This window comes from Aythya marila (assembly GCF_965140915.1).
Source record: "Aythya marila genome assembly, chromosome: Z".
In the NCBI taxonomy this organism is placed as follows: Eukaryota; Metazoa; Chordata; class Aves; order Anseriformes; family Anatidae; genus Aythya; species Aythya marila.
The window spans coordinates 9,944,750-9,970,706 of record NC_139080.1 but is presented as its reverse complement, the minus strand read 5'-3'; the positions used below and the strand labels follow the sequence as shown (position 1 = coordinate 9,970,706).

General features: G+C 47.6%; 1 protein-coding gene across 1 annotated transcript; it reads left to right on the top strand.

The window, feature by feature from the left end:
* The first annotated feature begins 811 nt into the window (after window positions 1-811).
* Window positions 812-22,804, top strand: VCP (valosin containing protein). Its single transcript, XM_082783740.1, has 17 exons — window positions 812-993; window positions 5,647-5,758; window positions 6,146-6,318; window positions 8,499-8,641; window positions 10,277-10,407; window positions 12,050-12,181; window positions 12,562-12,664; window positions 14,432-14,565; window positions 14,813-14,948; window positions 16,479-16,591; window positions 17,246-17,410; window positions 17,516-17,638; window positions 18,618-18,830; window positions 20,056-20,364; window positions 21,272-21,427; window positions 21,780-21,934; window positions 22,344-22,804. Exons 1-17 carry the CDS (start codon window positions 977-979, stop codon window positions 22,447-22,449), a joined length of 2,421 nt encoding a protein of 806 aa, XP_082639866.1. The 5' UTR covers window positions 812-976; the 3' UTR covers window positions 22,450-22,804.
* The last annotated feature ends 3,153 nt before the right edge of the window (window positions 22,805-25,957 follow it).

Sequence of the window (25,957 nt, the reverse complement as noted above, 5' to 3'; positions counted from 1 at the left end):
GATGAGGCCCTGAATGTATGGCCTCAATAACTAGGTCGGTGCTGATGAGGCAAGAACTTGGCCTCGACCCAAAGTAGGCTGCGGGGTGAAACTGTGCTCCTGAAGAGGTTAAATTCAGTGGGGCCCCACTCCGCTGTGCTCAGCTTGCTCTTGTTCACTCCCACCTTACTTCAGCCCTAAAAAAAATGAATTAGGCACAGGAGCACGGGAAATTAATAATTAATTTATTCATAAGCACCTGCAGGAAAACAAGGGAGTGGCTGGCTGGGAGCAAGCGTCAGCAGTGCTCGGTGTTCTCTGAGGTAACCGGAGGGAGCTCACCATCCACAGAGCCCCCCACAAAAAAACAAAAACCTTAAAACAGGAGAAACCCCCCCCCAAAACCCGCCCCGGGCCCGCGCGACAGGCTGGGGCCGGGCTGAGCCCTGGCGCGCTCAGCGCACGAATGCCTCTGCCCGAGCTGTCAATCACCCGCCTCCCGCTCCTCCTATTGGCCGCTGGCGGGGCGGCCCCTCCCCCTCCCTTTTCCTATTTTTACCATTGGCCGCCGGGCTGGCGTTGCCAGGTAGATCAGCCACGACCGTGCGAGCCCCGCGATTGGCTGCCCGCCGCGGCGCTTGGCTCGCGCCGATTGGGAGGGGGAAAAAGGAGAGGGACGGGGCGCAGAACCCGAGCGCCCTTTCCCCCCCTCCCCACACTCTTTTCCCATTGGCTGAGCCCCCGCCGGCCGGAATTTCTGATTGGCCGGCGCGCGCTGTTGCTAGGCAGGCGAGGCGGCGCGGGGCGGAGCTCCCCCTTCCGATGAGTCGGCTCTGAGGCCGAGGCAGCGCCGAGCACCCCGAGAGCCGCCGCCGCCCGCCCGCCGCCGCCACCACCACCACCACCACCCCCCGCTGCCTGCCCGCCGCACACCCCGGCAGCCTCCTTCCTCCGCCGCCCCGCTCCGAGGAGCCCCGAGCCCCTTCCCCTCAGCGCCATGGCCTCGGGATCCGAGTAAGTGCGGGCCGCGGCCTAGCCCTGCGGCCTAGCCCTCCCCCTCCCCCCCCACCCTCCTCCATTTCTCCTCCTCCTCTTCTTTCTCCTCAGGGCCCCGGCGATGGCGCCGTGCCCGGCCGGAGGGGCCGCGGCTGCCCGATCCCGCTGTGTCATGCAGGCCCCGCGGAGGCGGGGCTGGGCGGCTGGGGAGGGGCCGCGGCCTCGAGCGCGCTCCCGAGCCGGGCGCGTGCCCGCGGGGGGCCCCCCCGTGCACCCCCCCCCCCCCCCCAACCCCTCAGCATCGAGTCACTGAGGGGGGGGGGGGGGGGTGAGGCCGGGCCGGGGCCTCCCTCACGAGGCCTCCCCACAGCCCCGAGGCCTCCCCCCCAGGCTCAGGGCCCGGCCCGAGGCCTCCCCGCCTCGTCCCGTGCCGGTTTCGGGCCCGTCCCGGCGCTGTGGGGGTGGGTGTGTTGTGGCTGGGCCCCCCCACTGAGCCGTGGTGGCTCCTGGCCCCTCGGTATGGCCCCGGTTTCCAGGCCCCGGATCGGCTTTCAGGCCCCTCAGCACGGAGCTGAGCGGCGGTGCTCGTCCCACATGCGCTGGGCGGCGAGGGGGGTGTTAAAAATAGCACCCAAAGGCATTTCCCAAATCCAGGAGCGCCTGCTGGGTCCTACCAAGGCGTGCCCAGAATCCGGTGAGCACGGCAGAGCTAAGAAGCAATAGGCCCCAAACCCCGTTTTGCAGCTGGCCGAGGTGAATGCTGCCCTCAAAAGAAACGTGCGTTGTCACAAAGTTATCACCGCCACCTAGGAACCCGCAGAAGTTATTCTGCAACAAGAGCTGCCTCTTAGCTGCGATTCTGGGCTCAGTGCCGTTGGCAACCATCTTGCTGAGCCGAGCTTCAGCACTGCAGGAGCCACCAGAGCGTGGTTTCTGAAGAGCTTCTCGTTTTCATGTGCCTACCTACCTGCCTGAGGACTTGGCCTCTCAGGCATGGGGATGAACTCACTGCTTGGTTGCCCTGTGTGTGGCTGCAGTCATCAGAAACATCAGTCATTTGTTTTAGTGGATAAAATGCATTTTGGATTTATAATACTGACTTAGGGAAAGCAGTTCAGCCCATAACATGGGTGTTCAGGGTCAAGGTTGTAAGAAACTACTGACAGGTTTGTCTCAAAAGAAGGTTCGTGAGGGCATTCATTTAAAAGGCCCACCAGCCTCCAGAAGGCGAGATTGTTTTCACTTTCATTGCTGAAGCTGGAATCGTTTTGAGTCAGGGACTTTTCCACGATATATTTACCACAGACTTGCAGGAACATCTTAGTTCCCTAGTTCATGGGGATTTTTGGAGATTAGTGCTTGTTTTCAGAAGAATTGCTTGCCAGTAATTGTCTTCTGCTCTCTCCTGATACAGTCTGCTGTAACATGTAGCCTTTGGGCATTAATGTGTACTGAACAAGGGGTGCTCTGACAGAGAAAAACATAGAAATGTTAAAAGTTGTTAAAATGTCCCCCCTCCCCTTCCCAGTGTAAAATGGGTCTGTTGGGCTGCTTCACTGAAAGAAAAGGGGGCTAAGAATGAGGCTTGGGAACCCATTTTTGGGGGGCTTCAGGGGCTAGTACATGTTTGCTTCAATTTTACTGATGTCTTGTGCTTTATGTACAAGTTTGCCCATTAGCTGTGCAGGGGATTATGTCCTCACTCCTGCCCTCTGTCTAGGGGCAAGCTTTGAATTTCCTTTTAATCCCCAAGCAGCTCTAAAGCTATGTTTTGTGTTCAGTTTGTCTCTTTGTTGAGTCGGTGAAAGAAGTGAGGGAGAAGGAAAGTGTGTGAGGGAGCTGACACAAGGGATGAGTTGGGGAGATGATCTAAAGAAGCTGCAGTTTCTGACAGAAAACTCATTGGGGAGCTTTAAAAATTGCTTAGGTTAGCAGTCTGCCTTGGCCCCTCACCGAAGTTTACCAGCATGCATAGGAAAGTTGGCAGAAGAGGATCACGACCCATGCTTTAGGCTTTCCAGCTTAGTATTTTCAGTTCAGGCTCTCCTTCCCTGCTCTGTAGATGTTGTCTGAGTGTGGCTGAGGGGTGCAGACATATTTTGCTCTGTCATTTCACTTAATGCATGAGGAATCCCCAGGAGAGGTGCAACGAGGGCAAATGGTGATGGTAATGTTCTCAGCTGCTCCAGGAAGACTGTCAAAGTCCTTACACTTGTCTGCAGGAGAAACAACATCGCTTGCCTGTGTAGCTGTCATGTAATTTCCTAACACTTTTGGTTCGTTGTCGGCACAACTCTTAGGTCAGAGAACTGAAGCTGAGCCCAAGCATTTAGGTATCTGTGTGCTGTTTCCAGGATACCTTTATTCCTTTCTTAATGCCCCCAAGTTTTTCGATTGCTTTAAGTGCAGTAATGTACTGATAGCATTGATCCAGCCCTCACTTCTTACTTAGGGAACTGCAGATTCAGTTCTTCAGTACCAAAACTTTGTTTTCACATTCAGCAGAACTAAATGTACCTCTTGCTGTGTACTGGAAGATTGCTGAACTTTGTTTTCCCCTCCAATTCTTCTACAGCTTTTGCATTATTGAAAGCTTTGGTCAAAAAAGCTTTCTCTTGTTGCCCAATTCCTCTTCCATTTATTTTTCTCTGGAGTCACAGTCCATTTTTTAGGCTGCATTACAGTCTCTGTGTCCTGAGGGAGAGCTACTCAGTTTCAGTGCCAGTTCATGCAGCCAAACTCCTGGCAATGGTTTCTTATCAGAAGCTCTTTGGATCCACATCTCATGTGTGGAGGGGTGTGAATTACATTCAGCCTCTGAACTAAATAGAAGTATTGTTGCTTGCTGGTGTCCCCTAATTGAACTTCTTAAATGCACCTGCTGAATTAATTTCCAGTGTCCAGGAGCTGATGTCCTTACAAGCACTTTGTTATTTCTGCCTGCTGTTTTAACTACAAGATGCTATCGGACCTGACAGTTTATTTATTTCAGTTTTCTTAGTGCTCTGTTAGGTTTTCATGGAAATTCCAACCCTTTTAGGGCTCTCCTAGCACCATGTTTTAGATTGAAGATGAAAGTCGTGAGCTTCTTCCTGGATGTGTCCGGCAGACTTCCTTGTCTCTCCTTTGGGTTTCGAGAGTGGATGCATAACACTTGACATGCTCATTGACAATGTTAATTTCTTACCTATTGCACTCTTAATGAAGAAAGGGAAAAGGCAACTTGGCCAGTGCTGGCAGTCCTGGAAAGACATGTTTTACAACTCCTTGTTTTGTTTGCTTAAAATAAGGTCATCCTCATTTGCAACGTGTTTCCTATGCTAGTATAGTTTATGCAAAGCTTGAAAACCTTTTGGAAACAAGCTGGCTGCTCTCGTAGGCTTGTATTGTTCCCCTCTTCTTTTGAAGCCTCAGAGAGAGGAGCCAATACTGCACAGTCAGTCTTCTGTCTCTAGGGTGTGAGGGGTACCTCAGGTAACAGTGCTGGAGGTATGTCACACCTCTGTGATGTACCCCTAAGAGATGCAGTGAACACACTAAGCGAAGCTCTGCTGCAGCATGCTGTGTTCATGCTGTGCAGCTGCTTTCTCTGCCACTTCCACTCAGGGTTGGATTTCTTCTGGTGGTTTTGTCCCTAAAAGAGCTAAACAGAGCCAGAGAGTGCAGACAGCACAGCTGTACTCAGAGCTTCCTGCTCTCTGCTGGTGCTTGCTGCTCGCTTAGGACAAAGACAGGTATTCTTTGTTTGTTTGTTTTGTCTCATTAGGATCAAGCCAAAGTCTGCATCATTTTCTGTTACGTCCTTAGATGTTGGCACTTGTGGACTATCTTGAGAAAGTAGTCAGACGCCTATGAAGGGAAGTTCCAACAATCTCTTAATGTTTTGATTGGCTAATGTACAACTTCCAAGATCATCTTGGTTCAAGTTGTTTTTTTTTGTTTTTTTTCTTTGAAATGAATAATTTGCTGTATTAGATTTTGAAGGAAATGATTTAATCTGCCTTTATCCCCCTTTCCTTGCTGTTTGTTTTGCTTCATTTTTGTCACGACAAACAAATTATCTGTCACATTTCTTGTGGTGTAGTGGGCTAGAGCTGCTGTGACTCCTATGAAGATATTGCAGAAAGGTGCTTATATCCTTAAAAAAAAAAATAAATCACATTTTTAGTGAACACTTGGATATTTCTACTGGCTTGCTGGGTTTAACTAATAGCCCTTGACAGGCTAAACTCTTACAGCTCTTCCTGTCAGGGGAGCTGCAACATTGTGATTTAATTCCCCTATTTATCTGGGATTTGTCATCAGATAGACTTAAACTTTTGTTTCGGTTGCAGTGGTTACATGTGATTGCAGATGAGTCTGACTAATTCTTTTAGGCAAAACATCTTACAGTCAGCAACATCTCACTGACCACTTCTTTTCACCGATAGCTTCGCAGCTATTTCCATTTGAGGCTGGTAAGGTAGTTAATTCTTACTCACAGAAAGCATTCTGGTTTGCACACCTGAAGTGGGTACCTGCGAAGAATATTGTCCTTTGTCTTACAAACAAGTATGGTTTTTAAAAGACGTGACAACAAAAGCCTATAGGAAACGGAGACCAAAGCAGGGGGGTGACTGGAGAGGGAGGAGTGGTATCGCTGAGACTCATAACTTGTGTTTTCTTCCCCAGTTCTAAAGCGGATGACTTATCGACTGCAATTCTGAAGCAGAAGAACAGGCCCAATCGGTTAATTGTTGACGAAGCCATCAATGAAGACAACAGTGTTGTGTCACTGTCCCAGGTGCGTCATCAGGGAAAATCAAAGCATTTCATTTGGGTAATACGCAAGCTGTTGCTGTACGTTGAAAAAACTTGAAATTTAACTTTGCAACATGAATCTAACTATTTGTATAAGAAGCTGCAGCTGTTACAAGCGAGGGAGGTGGGTTGTCTTGTTCTTGAGTGCTCTTCCATGCTAAAATATATTTTGATGATGATCTTTTAAGATTCTGTTGAGTTTAAGCCCTTAGTCTGGCTTCAGGATTAGCTCATGACCACTATAGTGGGATCCTGTCTTTGTGGATTTAGTTCTTGTCTTCCGACATGTAATTCTCCAAAGTAACTCCCCTTCAAACACTTGAATTCTTGTTTTGTCAAAAGCTTTCTCTAATGTTGTTGTTGTTTATAGGCAAAAATGGATGAGTTGCAACTGTTCAGAGGAGATACTGTTCTGCTAAAAGGAAAGAAGAGGAGGGAAGCAGTCTGCATTGTCCTGTCAGATGATACCTGCTCAGATGAGAAGATTCGCATGAACAGGGTTGTTCGCAATAACCTGAGAGTGCGCCTGGGTGATGTGATCAGGTGGGGACTGCTTTGCTGCCTGTCGTGTGTCCCTGGATTATCTAAATAACTTCTGCACTGGCCCTGAATTCATTCAGTCAGTAGCAGAGGCAGGATATGCAGGAAGTATCCTTAAGTCTTTCAGAGGAGACCTCAGATACATTTTCAAGTGCATGGCTTATGTCAGGGATCTCAGTTAATTTTTGGGTGTATTTCTGGCTGTGTGCATATTAGGGTTAATACTAAAAAACAATGGTAACGATTCTTGAAGTCTCTTCAGCACTTTCATGAGCCCAGGTCCTGCCATTAAATTGAATAGTTCAAATATTCCACTGCTGTCAGTTTTCTTCCCGACTACATTGTCAGAGGAACTCACAAATTTTTCATGTCTGAATTTCTCATCTCTATGCCATTAACAATGGAAGGCATTAAGCAATATCGTAATTGATCTCACAGTATCTAGCTCAAGCATGAAGCTGCCCTGTGGCATACAGAAGTTGAAACTTGATAGGAATGAATGACAGAAACATGAATCAAATACCAAGATTAAAAATCCCCAAAGGAAGTTATGTTCAGGTTATCTATATTTCAGTTCTTGTTATAAAATTTTTGAATTAGGAGTGCTTTAAAAGTGTTGTGGTAATTTTGTTGTACAACACTTGAAGAAAGTGGTGAGAAAACATGGAAGTGCACATCATGAGTTACAGAAAAGTATCCATTCTATGATAGGAGTAGGGCAAAACTGCCTGAGCACTTCTGAAATACAAAATTGCTAATTTGCAGGCTTAAATATGGGAAGGCTGACAGCTTCTTCCCCTGAGCATCTTCCTAATATGGAATATCCTATATATTTTAGGAAAATTGGAACCTGGTTTCTGGCACTTTTCTTCCTGGGTTGATACCTGGATAAAGCTGTAAATGTAAAATAAGTTTTATACAAGCTTTGTAGAGGAGGGGGATGAGGCTGTACTGTAGAAAATGCAAGTTTTAAATACCGCCAGGGTTGGAACTGAACAGTGCTTTGACCCAGTCCCTGTGAATAAAGGTGAATTCTTACCTTAAAATGATATGAGGCTGCTGTTGGAGTCTCTGCTAGTGTGACAGTTGAGCCTCTGCCCTCTCCTCTTCTTCTGGGACTGTGTCTATAGCAGTTCTCAGCCCTCCAGATGCATTACATTACATTAGCTTCATTGCAAGGGTCAGAGAACTTTGACACCTCTTGCCCTCATAACTTTTTCTTGCTGATCTTTAATTACTTATTGTCTTACCTTCTGTGGCCTGGTCTCTGCCAAAATACAGATTCATGCATTAATCACTTCCTGCTTGTGGTCTGTAAACTGTTTTCCTTCTGGGAGAGCTGGTCTCTTCCTTTTCCCTTTTGCTGTATCTTCTCTGTAAAACATGTGGTAAATGAATCTGTTAAGTGTCTTAAACAGAGTGGCCTACGAAAAGTAGTATGCTCAGTTGCAGTTCAGTGTAGGGTTTTCCTAGCAGGCGAAGCACATTTGAGCTTTCTGCCTCTCAGCTGCAGCTCGATACTGAGCTATCGCTACGGTAGGCTGTTTGCCTACCCTGTAAAATCATGGCTGTGGTGTTTGTTTAAAAAGCTGGAAAGGGTCTGAGGACTCTAATGTCATCCTCCACAAAGTGGGATTGACAGATGCCTGGCTGCAAGCCAATTACCACTGATTGGTACTTTGAGAGCCTTTGCTCTGAATCAGGGTTATTGGCAGCAGGGGCTCTATTTCTTGTAGTAGGTTAGAGAGATGAAGGAAAAAAGTTACCCCCAGCTCCCTTTCTCTGATTGTTGGTTCAGCAGTAGCTCCTTGTGGAAACAAAAATTAGCTTCTGACTCTCTCAGGTCTTCTGGCTGCACTAGTAATTTCTGAATTTGCTGGGGATGGCAAGGGACATCCTGGCAGAAGAGCAGAGGTAGGAAGAAAGTCTGAAAACTCCCTCGCAGCCTGGATAGGGCTGAGAGGATTGAAGAACAACACATGTTGTGAAGACTAGCTCTCTGCTGGGCATGATATTTGCTTTGTCAGCACTGAAATGTTCTTGGGCAATTGGGAAGCCTCAGCACAGATTTGGAGAGTCCTTTCTGGTGGTTGTGCTGGCCTGGGAAGTGACATTACTGCCTTTTCCAAACTCACATATAATTCGAGGATGACTTGACTAACCGGAGTTTTCTTCTGTTGCAGCATCCAGCCCTGCCCAGATGTGAAATATGGCAAACGTATCCACGTGCTGCCAATTGATGACACAGTAGAAGGGATCACGGGGAATCTGTTTGAGGTCTATCTCAAGCCATACTTCCTGGAAGCATACAGACCCATCAGGAAAGGTAATAGCACGTGTTACTGTAGTCCTTATGCTGCTGACTGTGGTCTAGGTAAAGAGAGAGACCGGGTAAAGAGAATTTCTGGGGACTAGCACAGATCTCTGCAAAGCATCAGACTGGCACCTGCAGAGTGAGATTTTGCTTGTTCTGATTCAATTTCCCCTAATCTTCAGAAGAAAGGGTAATATCTATTACTGGCTGGCACAGCAGCATGAGTATTCTGCTTTTTTTTTTCTTGCTACATTGGATGGGACCGTGTTAAAGTCTTAGGTAGAATTTATTTTAATAAGATTCTCTCCTATCTTGCTACCACTCAAAAGGATTGTGTGTTTGCCTGTGTGTTCATTAATTGGTTGGGTAGAGCAGCTGGCACCATGACTAAATTCACCTCTTCAGAGCAATTCAATTAGTAACTGTGAGAGTGCTTAGAAAATGAAATGCACTTTCAGAGCTGAGCTAGTAGCACTTCTGCTGGAACAAGTAGGTCCTGATGCAGTATAAACACAAGCTGAATGAAGTTTTCCAGCTTCTGTAGCCCAGTTTAGCCAGGAGTCATAGGCAATATTATGTATTACTCTCCTTCCACAGACAAGCAGTTACTGTAACTAATAGTAACTTATATAACCACTTCCAAATAATTTTTTATTATGTTAGAGCTTCTCACTGCTTTCTTGCTTCTACTGCTTCTGGCTAGAGTTTTTCCTCTTTGAGGCAGTAGACAGAAGTAGGACATTCAAAGCTGCACTTCGCGTGTCTTTGTGCAGATTGGAACAGCCACTCCGAAAGTCACTTATTCGGAGCAGTAGTAGCAAAACCAATAAGCAGATGGTGTCTAGAGAGAATTTCTCTAGTGAAACAGACGTTGCTGTACTTTAGTGCTAGGCACTACGAGTCAAAATGGGACAGTTTGTGAGTTGGTTGAAGAAATCTTGTGTTTGGGATCGAGTCTCATGTTGCTCTGCAAACTTCTTGAAAGCTTTTTGCATCTCAGGGTGGTTTGACATTTCAGTCTGGATTTGGTTCCTTCTGTCTCATGACTTTTCACTTGCGGTGGTTGCACCATTTACTGTCTCTGGGCAGGCACCTCTTTTGAAAAGCAATAGCTAGTTTTTAAAGGAGACAGTAAAAACTTGAGCATCTTACTCCTGGACCCTATTCTTAGCCAGTTTCAAAAGATCAGTGATGCTTGACCTCAGTTTGTGACTAGGTAGCTGATCAAACACAAACTGTAAACCAGTTCGAACATTTTTTTTTCCTAAACTACATCTGCATTATTCTTAGGAAGTTTTTTAATAAAAAAATTGTTCCAGAACAGTTGAATTGGAACTGAATGGGAAATAAATGTGATTAATTGCCTTTGTTTGGTATTTAGGCAGAGAATTCTTTTCTCTTGTTTGCTGTTTGTTTCTGGATGAAATGTGAAAAGTTTAACTGCTGCAGATCTAAACAGTGCTCTGGCAGTCACACAGTACGTGCAGCTGAAGAGTACGTGCTCTAAAATGTAGAGCAGTGTTAAAAATGCCAATGGCATATGCATGCGTAACCTACTTCCTTATCCTCTATGGCTGCTGGTAGTACAAGGGCTGACATTTTGCAGACATCAGCTGCAGCAGGCCACTGAAATGTGGGATTTTCCAGGTGACATCTTCTTGGTGCGTGGAGGAATGCGTGCGGTGGAATTCAAAGTGGTGGAGACAGATCCAAGTCCCTACTGCATAGTGGCTCCGGACACAGTGATCCATTGTGAAGGAGAGCCCATCAAACGAGAGGTGAGCTGAACCCTGCCACGCAGTTCTTGTCCTGAATCCACTCTGTCCACTGAAATCTGTTTCTGTGACAGTCCTGGAGAGCAGCAGAGTTGCAGTTCCTGGTTTGCCGTTTTGTGTATTGAATGTAAGGGTTAGGAACTCTGGTTTCAGGAGATGAGCTGCTGCTGAAGGTAGTGGGAGAAATGTGCTTCCAGCATCCTTCCGCAGACACTGAGATAGGACTAATGTTTAGGTTTGCTGAGAAAATGGTACAACTTGATAGCAGCTAGCTTTTTGCATCTGCTTCCAGGTGTCTCATGCTGGACTTAGGTGCATCTTTTAATTCCGAAGTTCTGTTGACCCATAGCAGGGAGGACTTAATGTGTAGCTAAATTTCATGCCATGTGAAGAGAAAACGATTAACGCTTTTTGAATGAGAAACTTGAAATCTCTAAACAGTTTATTTATTTTAATTCAATCCCTTAAGTTGTCTAACCTGAGTATCCCAGGTTTAAGGCAACTTGAGTTACTTGTCTGTCAGGAGTTGGCCACCTTACTTTTGTAGAGTAGGAAATCTCAGGCATATGAGCTATGGTGGCTGTATACCTCACAAAGTTAGCTGCTTTGTGAAAAATTAATGCCTGTTTGACAGTTGTGAGGCACTGGATGAGTCCTATTTGGGCTCTTCAGGACACAGTAGAGGCATTTAGGAGCAAGTTCAGCCAAAGCCAGCAGAATGAGGTCAAAATAAGAGAGGCTGGGAGAATGGCCTTGGGCTAGAGAAGGGAAGGTAAAGGGGAAGGCTTTCTGGCAACTGCCTGATGAAAAAATGTAGATGACCAGGTTCTTCTGAGGCTTGTGCCTGGGGACGGAACTAGAGACAGTTGCAGAAGCTGGGTCAAGGGAAATTCTAATCGATGTTAGGAAAAAGGTTTCTACAAAGCCTAAAGAGAAAGAATCTCCAGCTCTGGAGACCTTCAGTGCTTGTCAGGGTCAGGCTCTGAGCAGCCTGCTTCTCATAGTAATCCTGGCTCTGTGGGGCTCTGGCTTGATCCCCTCTGAGATTCCAGACTGTGTTATTTTATGATTTTATTGTGGCGTTAAGTTACAGATAACTAAGGCCAGTAGAGATTTCAACACCCATGAGCGGAATGATTGCTGTAGGGCTGTACTGGAAGAACTAGCTACAGCTGGTCTTACTGCACATCTGAATTTCATCGTTGTCAGTTAGTTTGAGTCAGTCCCAAAAGAAAACACTGCATCTGAGAACTGTATGGTAGCTAGGGCATTTTGAGCACTGAGAAATGTCGTTTGCAGTTTAAGGAATATTTTATACTGGGCTCCGTTGTCTGTTTTAATCAGTTAGACACATGAGAAGATCACATAGCTTGTTTTGTGCTTGAGTCTGTAGCAGCAGAGGCTGTCATTCAAGAGGCCAGGTTTCATTGAGGTCTAGGTACATGCAGGTAATTCCTGTTGTATATCTGGGAAGTCAGAGCTACAAAACAATTGTAGAAGAAACCAGGAAGTCTTTCAAGTAAGCATCTCAAAACAGCAAAGAAGGAGCAATGAGCAATAGCCCAGATTCCTGGTTTTGTAAACTGGAAGGGATTGTTGTACCCTTGTCTTCACTCAAATATTGAATAATTTTCCTTCCCGGCAGGATGAAGAAGAGTCCCTGAATGAAGTGGGCTATGATGACATTGGTGGCTGCCGGAAGCAGCTGGCTCAGATCAAAGAGATGGTGGAACTTCCCCTCCGACACCCTGCGCTCTTCAAGGCCATAGGGGTGAAGGTAAGCACCTGCATGCTCCAGGTTGACTTTGCTGTTGTCTTTGATACAGGAGGTTTATGTCTTATTGGAGGGGAATAAGTAACTTTTTTTAAAAAAAATGCTGGTATTAGGAGGCTATTTCCTTACATTTTAGACACAGATTAAAATGCTGGCACTTGTAAAGCAGAGTGATGCTTTGAATCATTGCTGTCAGTTACTGGCAAGGTTTTTGTTTGTGTGTCATGCGAAGTAGTCAGGGTGTTGATGGCTGGATGGCAGTTGTTGCATGAGCCTGCATCACAGTTTTGGACTGGCTTTATCCAGTGCTTGGAATACACTGTGAAGCTACTCAGGCGTTCAGGTACTAGCTTACCACCTAAATCCCTTGCCTCTGTCCCCAGCCTCCACGTGGCATCCTGCTGTATGGTCCTCCTGGCACTGGTAAAACACTGATTGCCCGAGCGGTGGCCAACGAAACTGGGGCCTTCTTCTTCCTGATCAATGGTAAGCTTTGAGCCTGCTTTGGACCCAAACCTGCTGTGTGGTCGTTCTTCCAGCTAGTGGTAGTGAATGGTTTAGATAGGGCCACCTTATAGCCACCTCTGTGTCCTTGACATCTTTTCTTACCTCTTTCAAGTGCCTCACTGAGGACACTTAATGTGGAAGCATCTGTGGTAGTGGCACTGTCTTTAAACTTGATTGTTCTGTATCAGTGGTTGAAAGACAGTTTTGTGATGTGGGAATTTGGAGTCTGTTTAGGTGAGTGTTCATTTATGTTGGAAAGGGCAGAGCTAGGAGTGAAGTGGTGAGATTATTCTTTGTATATGGGCGTAGAACACTCATTTCTGTTGCTGACAGCATGTTTTATTCAGAAAAGAAGCTGGTCTGCACTGCAGTTCTTTTTCCTTCAAGTGAAGCACAAGACCTCTTTTGTTCCACATAATATTAAATTGGGAGGAACGTTCCTGAAAGCTATAATGAGTACTTTGGAACTTAGCTAGAAGTGACAGGACCTCATATTGTTCAATCTCACCTGTAGCAGTTGAGGTGCATACTGGTTTATGGCCACTGAACAACAGATTCTGAATTTTCCTTGCTGCTTTTCTGTCCCATTTTGCAATCAGTGCTGGAATAACCAAATGTTTGTACTTGAGGAGTGCTGCTTTTCTTCCCCAATTTCGATCAGATCCATTAAGGTGAAAGCAGTGGATTGTACAGTACAGCACAGCATAGCAAAGACCAGCAGTAGGGAACTGCCTCGCTTTTTATCTCAAGATGTCATAAGTAAATGGGCTGTTGCAAACCATATGTTACCCTTGTCATCTACTTCCTAAGTCTGTGAAAGGTGTCACTGTATGCCTATAAGGCAGCCTTTTCTTTAGAGACTTGTACTTCTGGTGCATAATAAAAGTAACGTTCATTGTCAGAATCAGTGATGTGGTCTTTGTGTGGTTGGCCCAAGCCTGCAGCTGCAAGCAGCACTGTAGGCAGAACTGGTATGAATTGGTGAGTTACTTGAAGTGAAACAGTGTGGTACCTGCCCACACCCATGGCTCTGCAGCTGGTGCACTTCAGGCAGCTGTAGCAGCTCTGCAGCCTGAGGGTCAGGTTTATTTTCCTCAGATCTTTCAGAAGAAGTTTGCATTCTCTTCGTGACCACTCCCATCATCAAGATGGAAAAATATTTTAAATGTTTTTACTCTTTTTTTTTTTTTTTTTTTTTTTTTTTTACTCTTTGAGGGGAGGTTGTGATTTTTTTTTTGGCAGGCTGTTTTTTTTTTTCTTGTTTTATTTTAGTTTTGGAATTCATTTATAGGATCTTATAGAGGTAAATGTGTACCCATGTAATGCAAGCTAAAGACAGCTTAAGTATCTTACAGCTTTTTCCTTCCCTATCCTGATAATTCATCACCATATAATTTGATTGCTTCTCTTGCAAGCTAGGACTGGCATTAACAGTGTGTGGTGGCACATTACAGAGAAGTTCACCAAGTGTGAAATAGGGTAAGAAAAGAGGCAGCTAAAGGTAGCTCACTGACTAGCACTGCATTCTGTTAGAGTAAGCTGAACACACCAGAATAATGATAGAAAATAATTTCGCATTCTGTTCTTGCCTGTTCAGCTGCAAATTTAGTGAACTTGGTTGATAGTGTTTGCTTTCGCTTGAAATATAGATACTCCCATGTGAATGTTGTATTTAAAAAAAAATCATCTACATGCCTCGGGGCTAGCTGTGTCTCTTCGGGGTGCCACAGAGCTGCTATTTTTCAGGTCCTGAGATCATGAGCAAGCTGGCTGGTGAGTCTGAGAGCAACCTGAGGAAAGCATTTGAAGAAGCAGAAAAGAACGCTCCTGCCATCATCTTCATTGACGAACTGGATGCCATTGCTCCTAAGAGAGAGAAGGTAAAGATAGCCTATAGGAGGTAAAGAGGTGTCTGTACACCCTTTTTGGTAGCAGCTGGCATGAATGTCTGTCTGAGTTTAGGGTAAAGCAGCAGTTAATGCTTGAACTCAGTCAGGTGTGAGAAGAATAGTATACAGTTCACAATGTTTGTTATCAGCCTGTGGCTCTCACGTCCAGCTCCTGTGCTGTAGAGCTTCTAGTCTAATGATTGTTTTTTAGTCTAATAATTGTTTTGTCTCTCTGTAGACACATGGAGAGGTGGAACGTCGCATAGTGTCTCAGCTGTTGACTCTTATGGATGGATTGAAACAGAGAGCACATGTGATTGTTATGGCAGCTACCAACAGACCTAACAGCATTGACCCAGCACTCAGGCGATTTGGTAACCAGGATTGTCAGCTGTTTTCTGTAGCATTGTAATGGTTTTACCCTGATATGCAGTTGAGCTCCTCCACAACTGCTCTGTCACTCCCCCTCGCCTCAAAGGAAACGCGAGAGAAAAGGCTCAAGGGCTGAGATTAAGGGCAGGGGCATCACTCACCAATTATCTTTATGGGCAAAACAGACTCAGCGTAGGGAGATCAGTAATTAGTGCCTATCACTAGCAGATTAGCACTATGGAAAACTAAAATGTGGAAAAGCAAACTAAAAACACCCTCCCATATCCACCCTCTTCTGTGTCCTCCCCTGAGCATTTTTTTTCCCCTTTCTTAAATCTGCTCTCCCAGAGGCACAAACAACATCACTTATTGGCTCAGGTCCCTCTCAGAGGATCTGGAGCTGGCTCCTCTATGCCGTGGGGCAGCTGCTGGGCTCTGCTCACAGAGGCCACCCCTGCAGCCCCCTGCTACCAAGCCCATGCCACGTAAACCCAATACAATCAGATGCTTTGTTACAGACTATGCTTCAGGGGCCTTGGAGAGATGGAGCAGAAATTAATATTAAAAGTCTTCTGTGTGTTCCATAGACTATTGACTTGTGTCTAGCTGCTGCTTTGTAATTTATTTCTAGGCTTCTGGCCTTCGATATAATTTCCTGTTTTATTTAGGTTAGAACTTGTAATAAAAATACTTCAAAATCATGTGGTAGTCTCTATTAGGTGAGGCTAGCTCAGGACACACTGAAGGAGTAAAAGACTGCTTGAGGGCCTATGTGTGCCTCAGGTTGTAGAAGAATTGTCTGACTTTCCTTTTGTTATTGAGGAGTCTGGTAGCTTCCAAGCTCCATGTTTTCAAAGCTCTACAGTGTGAATTAATGTCTGGTGTATGAGCAGTTAGTAAAGTGTGTAACAGCAAACCTACCAAGCTTGCAGGAGAAAATGACATCTTCAGTGTGTAGAAGCATGACTAGAGGCAAATGATAGCTGTATGTATGAGGCAAGTGATAGGTGTATGTTAATACTGCAGTAATATATAGGTTACCTGCCTCCCCAGATAATGGGGCAGTTTTTTTCTTTCACAACCTGGGTTTTGCTGGGATGATTACTGTAGGAAGTTCTAAAAAACTAAGTATGTCTCTCCGAATTTGTATACTGTTATGCTGAGGACACAAAAGTGGAAATAAACACAAATGCCTCATGGTGTATTGTAACCCTCATTGGTTAAGGGAAGTATTCTTTTTTACAAATGAAGCTTGGAAAATGTTGCTAAACCAGCAGTACCCTGCTTTTTGTAGTCTTGAAGTCTAGTTAATACAGTAGTTCCGCTTTTCCAAAATGGCTAAGGCCTTTATTCTCTCTGAGCTGACTATGAAACTATGCTGATAGATGCTGTAGAGAAACTCAAAACTCAGGCATTTTCTGAAATTACGTCTCTGTAGCTTGTCATTATGTCGTTCAGTCAGAAGCATACAGCAACTGCAGCTTCTTTGGTTTGCAGAATCAGCAGCTCAACATATGTTTTGTACTCCCCAGGTCGTTTTGACAGAGAGGTAGATATTGGTATCCCAGATGCAACTGGGCGCCTGGAGATCCTGCAAATCCACACAAAAAATATGAAACTGGCTGACGATGTGGATCTGGAACAGGTGAGCAGAATGCTGTTGGGAAAGCTTGTCTCTGCAGCCTAACGTTAACTGATGCTGTGTTTTGTGGCAGAGTTGTTATGGCTTTGATCATATAAATGTAGTTGCTCGTTTAGGACAATGTGAAACTGGGTGAACGCGTGATCTCTGGGCTTCCTTCCAACTAGTTTACCAGTGACTAAAAATCCTCACTCGCTAGTTAAAAGTGGCATGGCTAAGAGAAACAATTGTTTGTCAGTACAGTCTGCATGTGCCTTGCTACTGTCCTCCTGGGTTTGTTTGCTGTGTGTTTCTACTCGTAACCCTAAAACAGCTCTCAGGGAGGTGAGTGAGTGTTGTGGTGACATGGGATACCGCATGTAAACTCAGTCGGTTCCTGTTATTTCTGTCTTGAATGAAGAACTCCAGTCTTGGGGTTATCTTTCTGTGTTGTGCCATCTGAATTCCAGTTGCAGCTTTGATCTCAAGTGGGAGGTGGAACAGCAGTGTCTCTGCCTGTTAATTGTGAGGTGGCACTTGCCTCCTGAACCCACAGTGGAACATGGAACACTGATGTTTCTGTCCTCCAGAGTTCCATTGCACCTCCGAGTGAGTCACCAGAGCATGCAGAGTGCTTGCTTGTGTCCCTGTGAGTCATAGTCAGTGCTTTGCTTTCAGGTGGCAAACGAGACCCATGGACATGTTGGTGCTGACTTGGCTGCTCTTTGCTCAGAAGCTGCTCTTCAGGCTATTAGAAAGAAGATGGATCTCATAGACCTAGAAGATGAAACCATTGATGCTGAAGTGATGAACTCACTGGCTGTGACCATGGATGACTTCAGGGTAATGCAAGAGTGCCCCTCTTTGAGGTGCAATGTGTAACTGTTTATCTGAAGCATGTGAACATGACATGATAGCATTATTTAATGCCATTTCTTCTAACAATAGTGGGCTCTGAGCCAGAGCAACCCTTCTGCTCTTCGGGAGACTGTGGTAGAGGTGCCACAAGTTACCTGGGAAGATATTGGTGGTCTAGAAGATGTAAAGAGAGAGCTCCAGGAGCTTGTACAGGTAAGAGTTTGCAGCTGATTTTTTGCCTAGTCAGCTTAAGTAATAATTATTCTGGTAAAATCCAGAGCCTCTTCATACTCCTGTTTGGACTGTAAACAGAATAAATGCAGTTTTTGTGGTAACTGCTTGTAATGGACTGAAAATACCACGGTGTTCTATCTTAGTGAACTCAGGGAGAGGAAGATGCTGGGAAGCAGCGTCAGACTTTCCTTAGTTGAGTGTACGATGACATCTTTCATGGGTCTTGTGCTAAATGCAGCATTTCAGCCTCTCATAAGTGAAAGCCAGCAATGTGAGCATTGCTGAGAATCCTGTTACGTGGTGGCTTATCTGCCAGAAGGTAAACAAAGATTCTCATGCAATGAGCTTCCAAAGGGCTTTTTATTGGTGTTACCATTGAGACAGGTGAAAAATAATTGTGAAGCCTTCTGTGAAAGGAGACAAAAAGTCATGAATGTCTGTGGAAACTTCTGGTGTCTGCATCAGGATGGTTTCTTTCTGATACATCCCCGCTCTCAGTTGTCACTGTAGAGGCAACCTGTCTGTGAGTTAATAATAAATAAATAGAAATCTAATTTTCAGTCTAATTTTCTGGTGTTAAACCATCACCTAGCTCTGACCTTGCTGCTGAGGATAGAAGCTCACATCAGCCACCTTGCGTGTCTCTGAAGGGCAGAGCTGACGAGGTTGGATAATGAGCTGTTCCCTTTTGCTTCTGCAGGGCAGAATGAAGCTGGGGTTAAGTGTACTGGAAAACTATCCAAACTGGTGAATAGTTCTTAGGGATAAATAGGCATTTTAGGGCAGCTTTACAATTGGGCTGTGCTGCTTTTTGAACCAGTTCTCATCTAAAATCTGTAGTGGCCCTGAGCAGGCAGAAAATTGTGTTTAACTCACTAGAAATCTCAGATACTGTTTCTGGTAGGAGCAAGGTGCAGGCCTATTCATCACGAGAATTTTTTGTTGTTTCCTCCTGCAGTATCCTGTGGAGCACCCAGACAAGTTCCTCAAATTTGGCATGACTCCATCAAAAGGGGTTCTGTTCTATGGGCCACCTGGTTGTGGTAAGACGCTTCTGGCCAAAGCCATTGCCAATGAATGCCAGGCAAACTTCATTTCCATCAAGGGCCCAGAATTGCTTACCATGTGGTTTGGAGAGTCTGAAGCCAACGTGCGCGAGATCTTTGACAAGGTAAGTGTTTCTTCTGCTCCCCTGTGCTACATTTCTGCTGAGATACCCCCAGAACATCGTCTCTGCTCAGCCTGTCTTACTGGCCCAGTTCTTACTTGTGTATTTTTTTGTTTTCTCCACTTGGACTGTGAGCAGGGGCTGCTTTCCCAATGTTACAGAATTAATCGTGTTTGGGAACATAGCTAATTAAATGTTCTTTCTCCCACTACAATTTGCATCTTCTGTTACAGAACGATCAATGTGCTAGTGCCTTAGCCATGAGGCTGGCATGAGAGTGACATAAATATCCTCAACATGCCTTGAAAACTGACATCTCATTAGCTATTAACTTGTACAGAGTTTCAAAACACCTTTCAGGGTCTTGTCCTGCAATATGCATAATGCAGAAAGGAGTTCCACTCCTGCTGCCCAGTTCCCTGTAGATTGCGTTGCCTCCTGTCCCACGTAGGGATTAACTCGGGGATCCTCACTGTTGTGGTCAGGGGAGCTGCTGGAAGAGCAAAGCAGAAAGGAGAATGAGAGGGGAAGATGTGGGTTGGAAGGGAACCTCAGAGGCCATCTGCTCCAACTGTTAGTCCAGAGCAGGAAGATAACTTGGAATTCTGGCTTGTGTGTGTGTGAGGTTCTTGTGTGTATTAGTTGATTAGTGCATTAGCATACTAGCCCAAACCAAGGATGGAGAATCCCTGACCTCTGGGCTTGTGTGCTAATGTTAGAATTCCCTGATTGTAAAGATTTTTTTCTTTATTTCTAACTGGAATTTTCTTTGCAGCAGTTTGCACCCATTTTCACTGCACACCTCGAAGGATCTGACTTCTTTTGCCTGTAGTTACCCATTAGGTAGCTGAAGATGGGCTGGATTTGCCCCTTCTATTTGATACGTTGTGACTGTGGATACCCCAGGGCCTAAATAACCAGCTGACATCCCCAGATCTTGCTGGGAGAGTTTGCTCCTGGCAGATTGGTTCCAGCTTTCCCTCTTGGCATTAGAGTTACCACGCTTCTGCTTGCTCTACGGTGCTCTCAGTTTTGAAGAAATTCACCTTGTTACTCAGTATTTAATTGGGGTTTTCTAGAGCAGCTCCTCCAAGCTCTCCTTGAGGCAGTAGTGCTCTGGTACTCCTCTGAGCTGCTGTAATTTTAGGGTATGCTCAGTGTGAAATCAGTGTGCTCCTCGCCTGGTGTTATTTAACAGGGACTAATTGTTTCTGTTTGCCTTTTGCAGGCCCGCCAAGCAGCCCCTTGCGTGCTCTTCTTTGATGAGCTGGACTCCATTGCGAAGGCTCGAGGTGGGAACATCGGAGATGGCGGCGGTGCTGCAGACCGTGTCATCAACCAGATCCTGACAGAGATGGACGGCATGTCCACCAAGAAGAACGTCTTCATCATCGGTGCCACCAACAGGCCAGACATCATTGACCCAGCCATCTTGCGCCCTGGCCGCCTGGATCAGCTCATCTACATCCCTCTGCCTGACGAGAAGTCCCGGGTGGCTATTCTTAAGGCCAACCTGAGGAAATCACCAGTTGCTAAGGTAGGATCCGTGCCATGACTGCACCTGAGTTGGTTTTGCAGTGCGCTGCACTTGCTTCTCACGAGCTGGGGACAGAGAGGAGGGCTGGGGACTGCTCCACGCACTGCAGAGCTGTGAAACCTTCCATCTCTGAAGAGTGGAAATAGATGGCAGAGATAGGGGGAGGCTTGAGTTCTAAAACAAGGTACCAACGCAGCTAGATATCAGCGTGTCAGCACGGCAGGTCTTTGTCACATAGTAGAGTTCTGCCTACAGTGCAGGAACAGGAACGCCTGTTATGGCAAGATGGAGGAGATTCTTGTACTCTGAAAGAAAAATAAATGTAAAAAACGGGGGTGGGAGATGGAAATTGAAGAGGAACCATTGCAGTTAATTGTTGCTGAGCTCTTTCATAGGCAAGAGTTCTATGTCTTGCCTGGGAAGCAGGCAATAATGAAACTTATGGGGTTAATCAGAGGAAGACAGGTGTCAGGTGAGCGTGCAGACTTTTTTAGGCCATTCTTATGTTTTTTAAGAACTGCTGGGAAGGAAAGCTTTAAAGAACGTTGCAGTGCTTCTCTATCAGTTGACAGGAAGGAGACTGTTTGTCCTCCCCATTTCCACTCATCTCATTTGACTCCTAAAGTTGAGACCTGAGGAAATCACGTCTGGAAGACTGCCTGCCTCTTCCTGAAGGTGAACAGTGCAGAGGCATTTACCTGTGTAGCAGGCTCTTTCTGTGAGCGAGGAGAGTGTGGCCTGCCTTTGTGTGTGGTTAACTTTTACCAGAAGCAAGAGCCTTAACAGCTCATCTTCCTAAAATTGACCAAAGTTAAGGCAGTGCGTTGGTACTGTGGGATCTGAAGGCACTTCTTTGTCACCTGAGAGTGCAAGGTGTAAAGGAGAGGCCTCTCTCGTTTTTCCCTAGGATGTTGACCTGGATTTCCTAGCTAAGATGACCAACGGCTTTTCGGGGGCTGACCTGACAGAAATTTGCCAGCGTGCCTGCAAACTGGCCATCCGCGAGTCCATCGAGAGTGAGATCAGGCGAGAGCGTGAGAGGCAGACCAACCCTTCTGCCATGGTGAGCGGGGCACTCAGCTTTCCCTGCTCATGAGAGAGGCAGCCCACCTCTGCCCGTGGGTGAGGGATGATGCGTTCCTCTCCGTAATCCTCAGATGAGGACGAGTAGGCTTGGCACAGAGCGCTGAGCTGGAGCACTTTGTTCTCTTCTTGTGGGAGGGTGAGGGCCTCCTGTTGTGCCTCATCACTGGCATTGCTCAGAAGGCCCCTGCTGCAGCTGTGACTCAGTCTGCTGCAGCATCCCTCCCTAGCCCCTGCCTCGGCGAGTATTGTTGCATCCTGACCCGGGGGGGAGGGCTGTGGGCAGGTGTCGGGCTGCCCACAGCTCACCTGGGCCCTCTGTCCCACTGCAGGAGGTGGAGGAGGACGACCCGGTTCCTGAGATACGCAGGGATCACTTCGAGGAGGCCATGCGCTTTGCTCGCCGCTCTGTCAGTGACAATGACATCAGGAAATACGAGATGTTTGCACAGACTCTACAGCAGAGCCGTGGCTTTGGCAGCTTCAGGTAACCCTGAGGGAGGCGGGGAAGGCAACGTGGCTCAGCTAGCCTCAGAGCAGAGCACTGAGGGCAGCTTTGCTGTCCTCTGGGTAACAATCCCCTCTTCCACTGCATTTTCTGGTTCCCCCCAGTGTGTACAGCACCCAGCTGAGCACACAGTGGTACAGGCTGTGCTGCAGGTCAGCTGTAGCTGCTCTGCTAGTGCTCCTGAAACCCATCAGCCCTTTTTCCTTTAGTGCAAGCAACATCTGGCAGCAGTGTAAGCCTTTGCATCACCTGCCCTAAGGCTTCACCACATTTCTCCCCTTTCCTACTTGGCACCTGGGGGCTGGTGTGGAGGGAGGGGATTGTGCTGAGCTGTGAGGAAGCTTCTGAAGAGCTTCTCTTCTCTCCCCTTTTTCACTGCTGCCTGCAGGTTCCCATCAGGAAACCAGGGAGGTGCTGGTCCAAGCCAAGGCACAGGAGGTGGCAGCGGGGGCAACGTGTACAGTGAAGACAATGATGATGATCTCTACGGTTAACTCGCTGTCCTCATTGGACCAAACTCCAAATCAGGCCACGTTGTACAGGGAAAATCCAATGTTCAGTGGACTCTCGGCTTCTTCATTCCTCAGTCAGAACAGTGTAGCTGCACGTCAGACTTTGTACAGGGAATGTTTTCTGCAAACACACAAATACAGACCGATGTTCAGTTGGGAGGCAGACAGTGAATTAACAAGGAGGGGAACCAACTTAATTTCTGAGAAATTTCTGTTCTAGTTTATGTGGCAGAATCAGCAGCTTTAGCAAAGGGTACAACGTTAGCCTGTATTAAAAAACAAAAAACAAACACAAAAAATAATAAAAAAAAAAAAATAAAAATCCCACAAAACTCTAGCCAGGCCCCCGGCAATTCCTTTTTGTGGTACTGCTGCAGCATCAGCAGCGCTGCCTCTGCAAACCCCATTTCTCACTTGCTGTCTGAGCACTCCTCACCTGCCCCTCTTGTCTGTTTTGTGCATTTCCCTGGAGAGTGTGAGGTTGCTCTCTGTTCATACATCTCTTAGCTCATGTTAACATAAAAAACTGGTCAGACAATCTCTCTCCTGTGCCATAACTTGGCACAAAGCACTGAGTAAGAGAGCCCTGCTGCCAGTGGCAGGTATCTGGTGTTGCTTCGCTGATGTTGGCCGCGAGCTGTTGAGTTTCCTGCTGCTTTCACTCCAGTGCAGTGCAGTGCTCCTCCAGAAATCCCCCTTTCATCCACCCTGCCTGAAGGCAGGCACGAGAGAGTTCTTGGGCTGTCTCTGGAGTCTGGTTCAGCATGACCTGAGTGTGGTTTGGGAACAAGAGCTTCCTCTGATGCTGCAGCAGCAGTGTTCGTCAAGCTCTGCAGAGAGATTTCCCCCTTCTGCAGAAATGATTTGTGTGTCCCTGTGGGCTTCTGATGAAAGCTTTGGTTCTTTGCTGTCAGCTTGGCCTTTATTGTGCCTTTTACTCAGTAGTCAAGTTTTGATCATATTCTTGTGCTTTTTCTTCAATTTCTTCTAGCCTTCTGGCCCACTGCTTGATTTATTTTCCCTTCTCTGAACTGAAAGATGTGCTACTGCTGTGCTTAGTGTTTCATGTGGGTCAGGCAGCCGGCCCCTGCCCTATCCTGGTGCGTGCACTCATTCACCTGTAGCTGGAGCCAGGGCTGCACCTGCTGAAGCAGGTAAATGGCCCAGAGAGCAGAGCTGCTCTTAGAAGGTGCGTGGCCAGCTGCAGGGCAGTGCTGCAGCAGGAAGAGCAGCTGTGAGCCTGTACCCATGAGCCTAGACCTGTGCTGCGTGGCGTTTGGGCTCACCCCTGAACTCCATGAAAAGACAGGGAGCCTCCTGTTCAGCATGGTTACTTTTCACTTCCACTTTTTTTTTTTTTTTTTTTTTTTTTTTTTTTTTGTGGGCTCTGGCTGTAAAATGGGGAAAAGGGGAGGCTCTGGGTGCCTGCATATTCCCGAGGACCAGCTGAGTGTGGCAAACAGAGCTTCAGTTCAGTTCGTTGATGCTCGTCTTTGACCCCCAAGGCTGGGAGCTGAGTGCTCCTCCTGCCCTGAGCAGTCGCAGCAAATGCAATGAATTTGATTCGCCTTTCCCTGCCTGGCTTGAACGTGCAGCTTCAGCCACCAGGAGGTAGGTGGGGCTCCCTTCCCCATGTCTGGATCACCCAGTTTGGGGCTGGATTTGGCACTGGGCAAGGGAAGATGTGTTTAAACACAGGAGCAATGCTGCTGGCTGCATGTGGCCCAGCCCTGAACCAGAGGGCAATGGGTCTTGGCACAGAGCACGGGTGTGTGCTGTTGGCTTCTAGAGAGCTACAGAAACTGAGGATTTCTGCAGAGATGCTGAACTGTGGATGACATCGGGAGAAAGGGTCCCCCAGGGCTTTTGGGGTGATTTCTCCCACAGCAGGAGCTGTGGAGGGCCCAAGCAATGGGATATTAGGCCCTAAAGCCTCTCAGTTGCAGATGAGCTCCATCAGCCTACCAAGGCTCAAAGGGAGGATAAAAAAGGGTGAGGGAAGGATATGGCTGAAGGATAGGGCTATCCAGGAGGAAGGGGGCTTGTGGGGAGAAACACACTGAAATCGAGAGCGCTGCCTAAATAGCACAACCACCTGCTGCAGGCTGTGCTAGGAGGCTGTGGGAGCCCCCGGGGAGGCTGGGCAGCCTCTGCTCGGGTGGTCTGTCCTAGTTCAGAGGCGACTGCTGGCACTGTGCCTCTCCTGTCCTCACTCCTGTCCTCGCACCACCTTGCACCAAGGTGGAAGATGCTGCCAGCTCATGGGGCTGCGCTGCTGCTCTGCGATGTGCTTGCCATCAGCCACCTGGGGAGGGGAAAAGGGCTGTTCCTCAGCAGGAGCCCTGCAGGACTCAAAAAAAAGCCTTTGTCAAGCTCTGTCAGGGGGGTGGGTTTGGGAACGTCATCCCCAACCCCTGGGCTTTGTCCCTGCTGGTGGCAGATCCAGTCCCGCATGCCTGTGGGCTGTGCAGGATGGGGCAGGAGGCAGAGGGGTGGCAGTGCGTGCGTCCCAGCTCCTGGGAGCATAAGGTTTCCCTGCCTCCTCTCCTAATTACAATTTAATTAGCACAATTAAATGCAGCAGGAGGGTTGGAACCCCTCCTCTTCTCTGTCTCCTCTGGGATGTGGCTCCTGCTGGGGACAGCCCTCAGGGGAGCCCCCGGAGCATCTGCCTCTGCCCTGGAGCAGTGTATGGGGGCTGTGGGTAGTTTTCTTGGCCCCCTTTATTGCCACCGTGGGTGGCAGCTCCTTGTCTTGCCCCTGTAGCCCTGGAAGCATGTCTGTGGTGCCCCAATCCTACAGCTCAACCCCACCAGAGCCCGCACAACCCCCTCAGGGCCGCAGTGTGTGCAGCATGGGGGGCGAGGCCCTGGGGCCTAGGGCCTGGCACCGAAGTGTAGGACTAGAGGGAAGGGCCTCGAGTTGCACCAGGGGAGGTTCAGGCTGGAAATGAGGAGACATTTAGGTTGGAAATGAGGCGACATTTCCCCCCTCAGCCGCTCTCTCCTGCCACCAGAGGGCAGGCCCCGGCCGTGCTCCTTGTGGGGCCCGGGTCCCCACAGCGGCCCTGGGACAGCCGCAGCTGCCCTGTGGGGCACCCCAGCCCCATGGCAGCCCTGTCAGCATCGCCAGCCCCTGCTGGGGGTTTCCTGCCCACCATCTGGGGCTGGAGGCCTACAGGGATCTCTGAGAAGAGCTGTGTCCCCAGGCAGCCCCCACCAGCAAGAAGCCCCCTTCATTGCCACGGCACCCCGCTGCCCACAGCCCCTCCTCGCCCACCCTGGCCTCCATTCTCATGGCATCTTGGCTGAAATTGCACTCCCCTGCCCATGTTGGTTGTGGTTTGGGAGCCCTGAAGGCATACAGAGCCCTAAAATGGGGTCCCCCCCATACTAATGGGGACGGGGGTCTAAGCCCCTTCCCCAGCCCCACCGCCGGCACCAGGGCAACCACAGCCCCTGTGTCTCCTATCACAACGCGCACCAAGGAG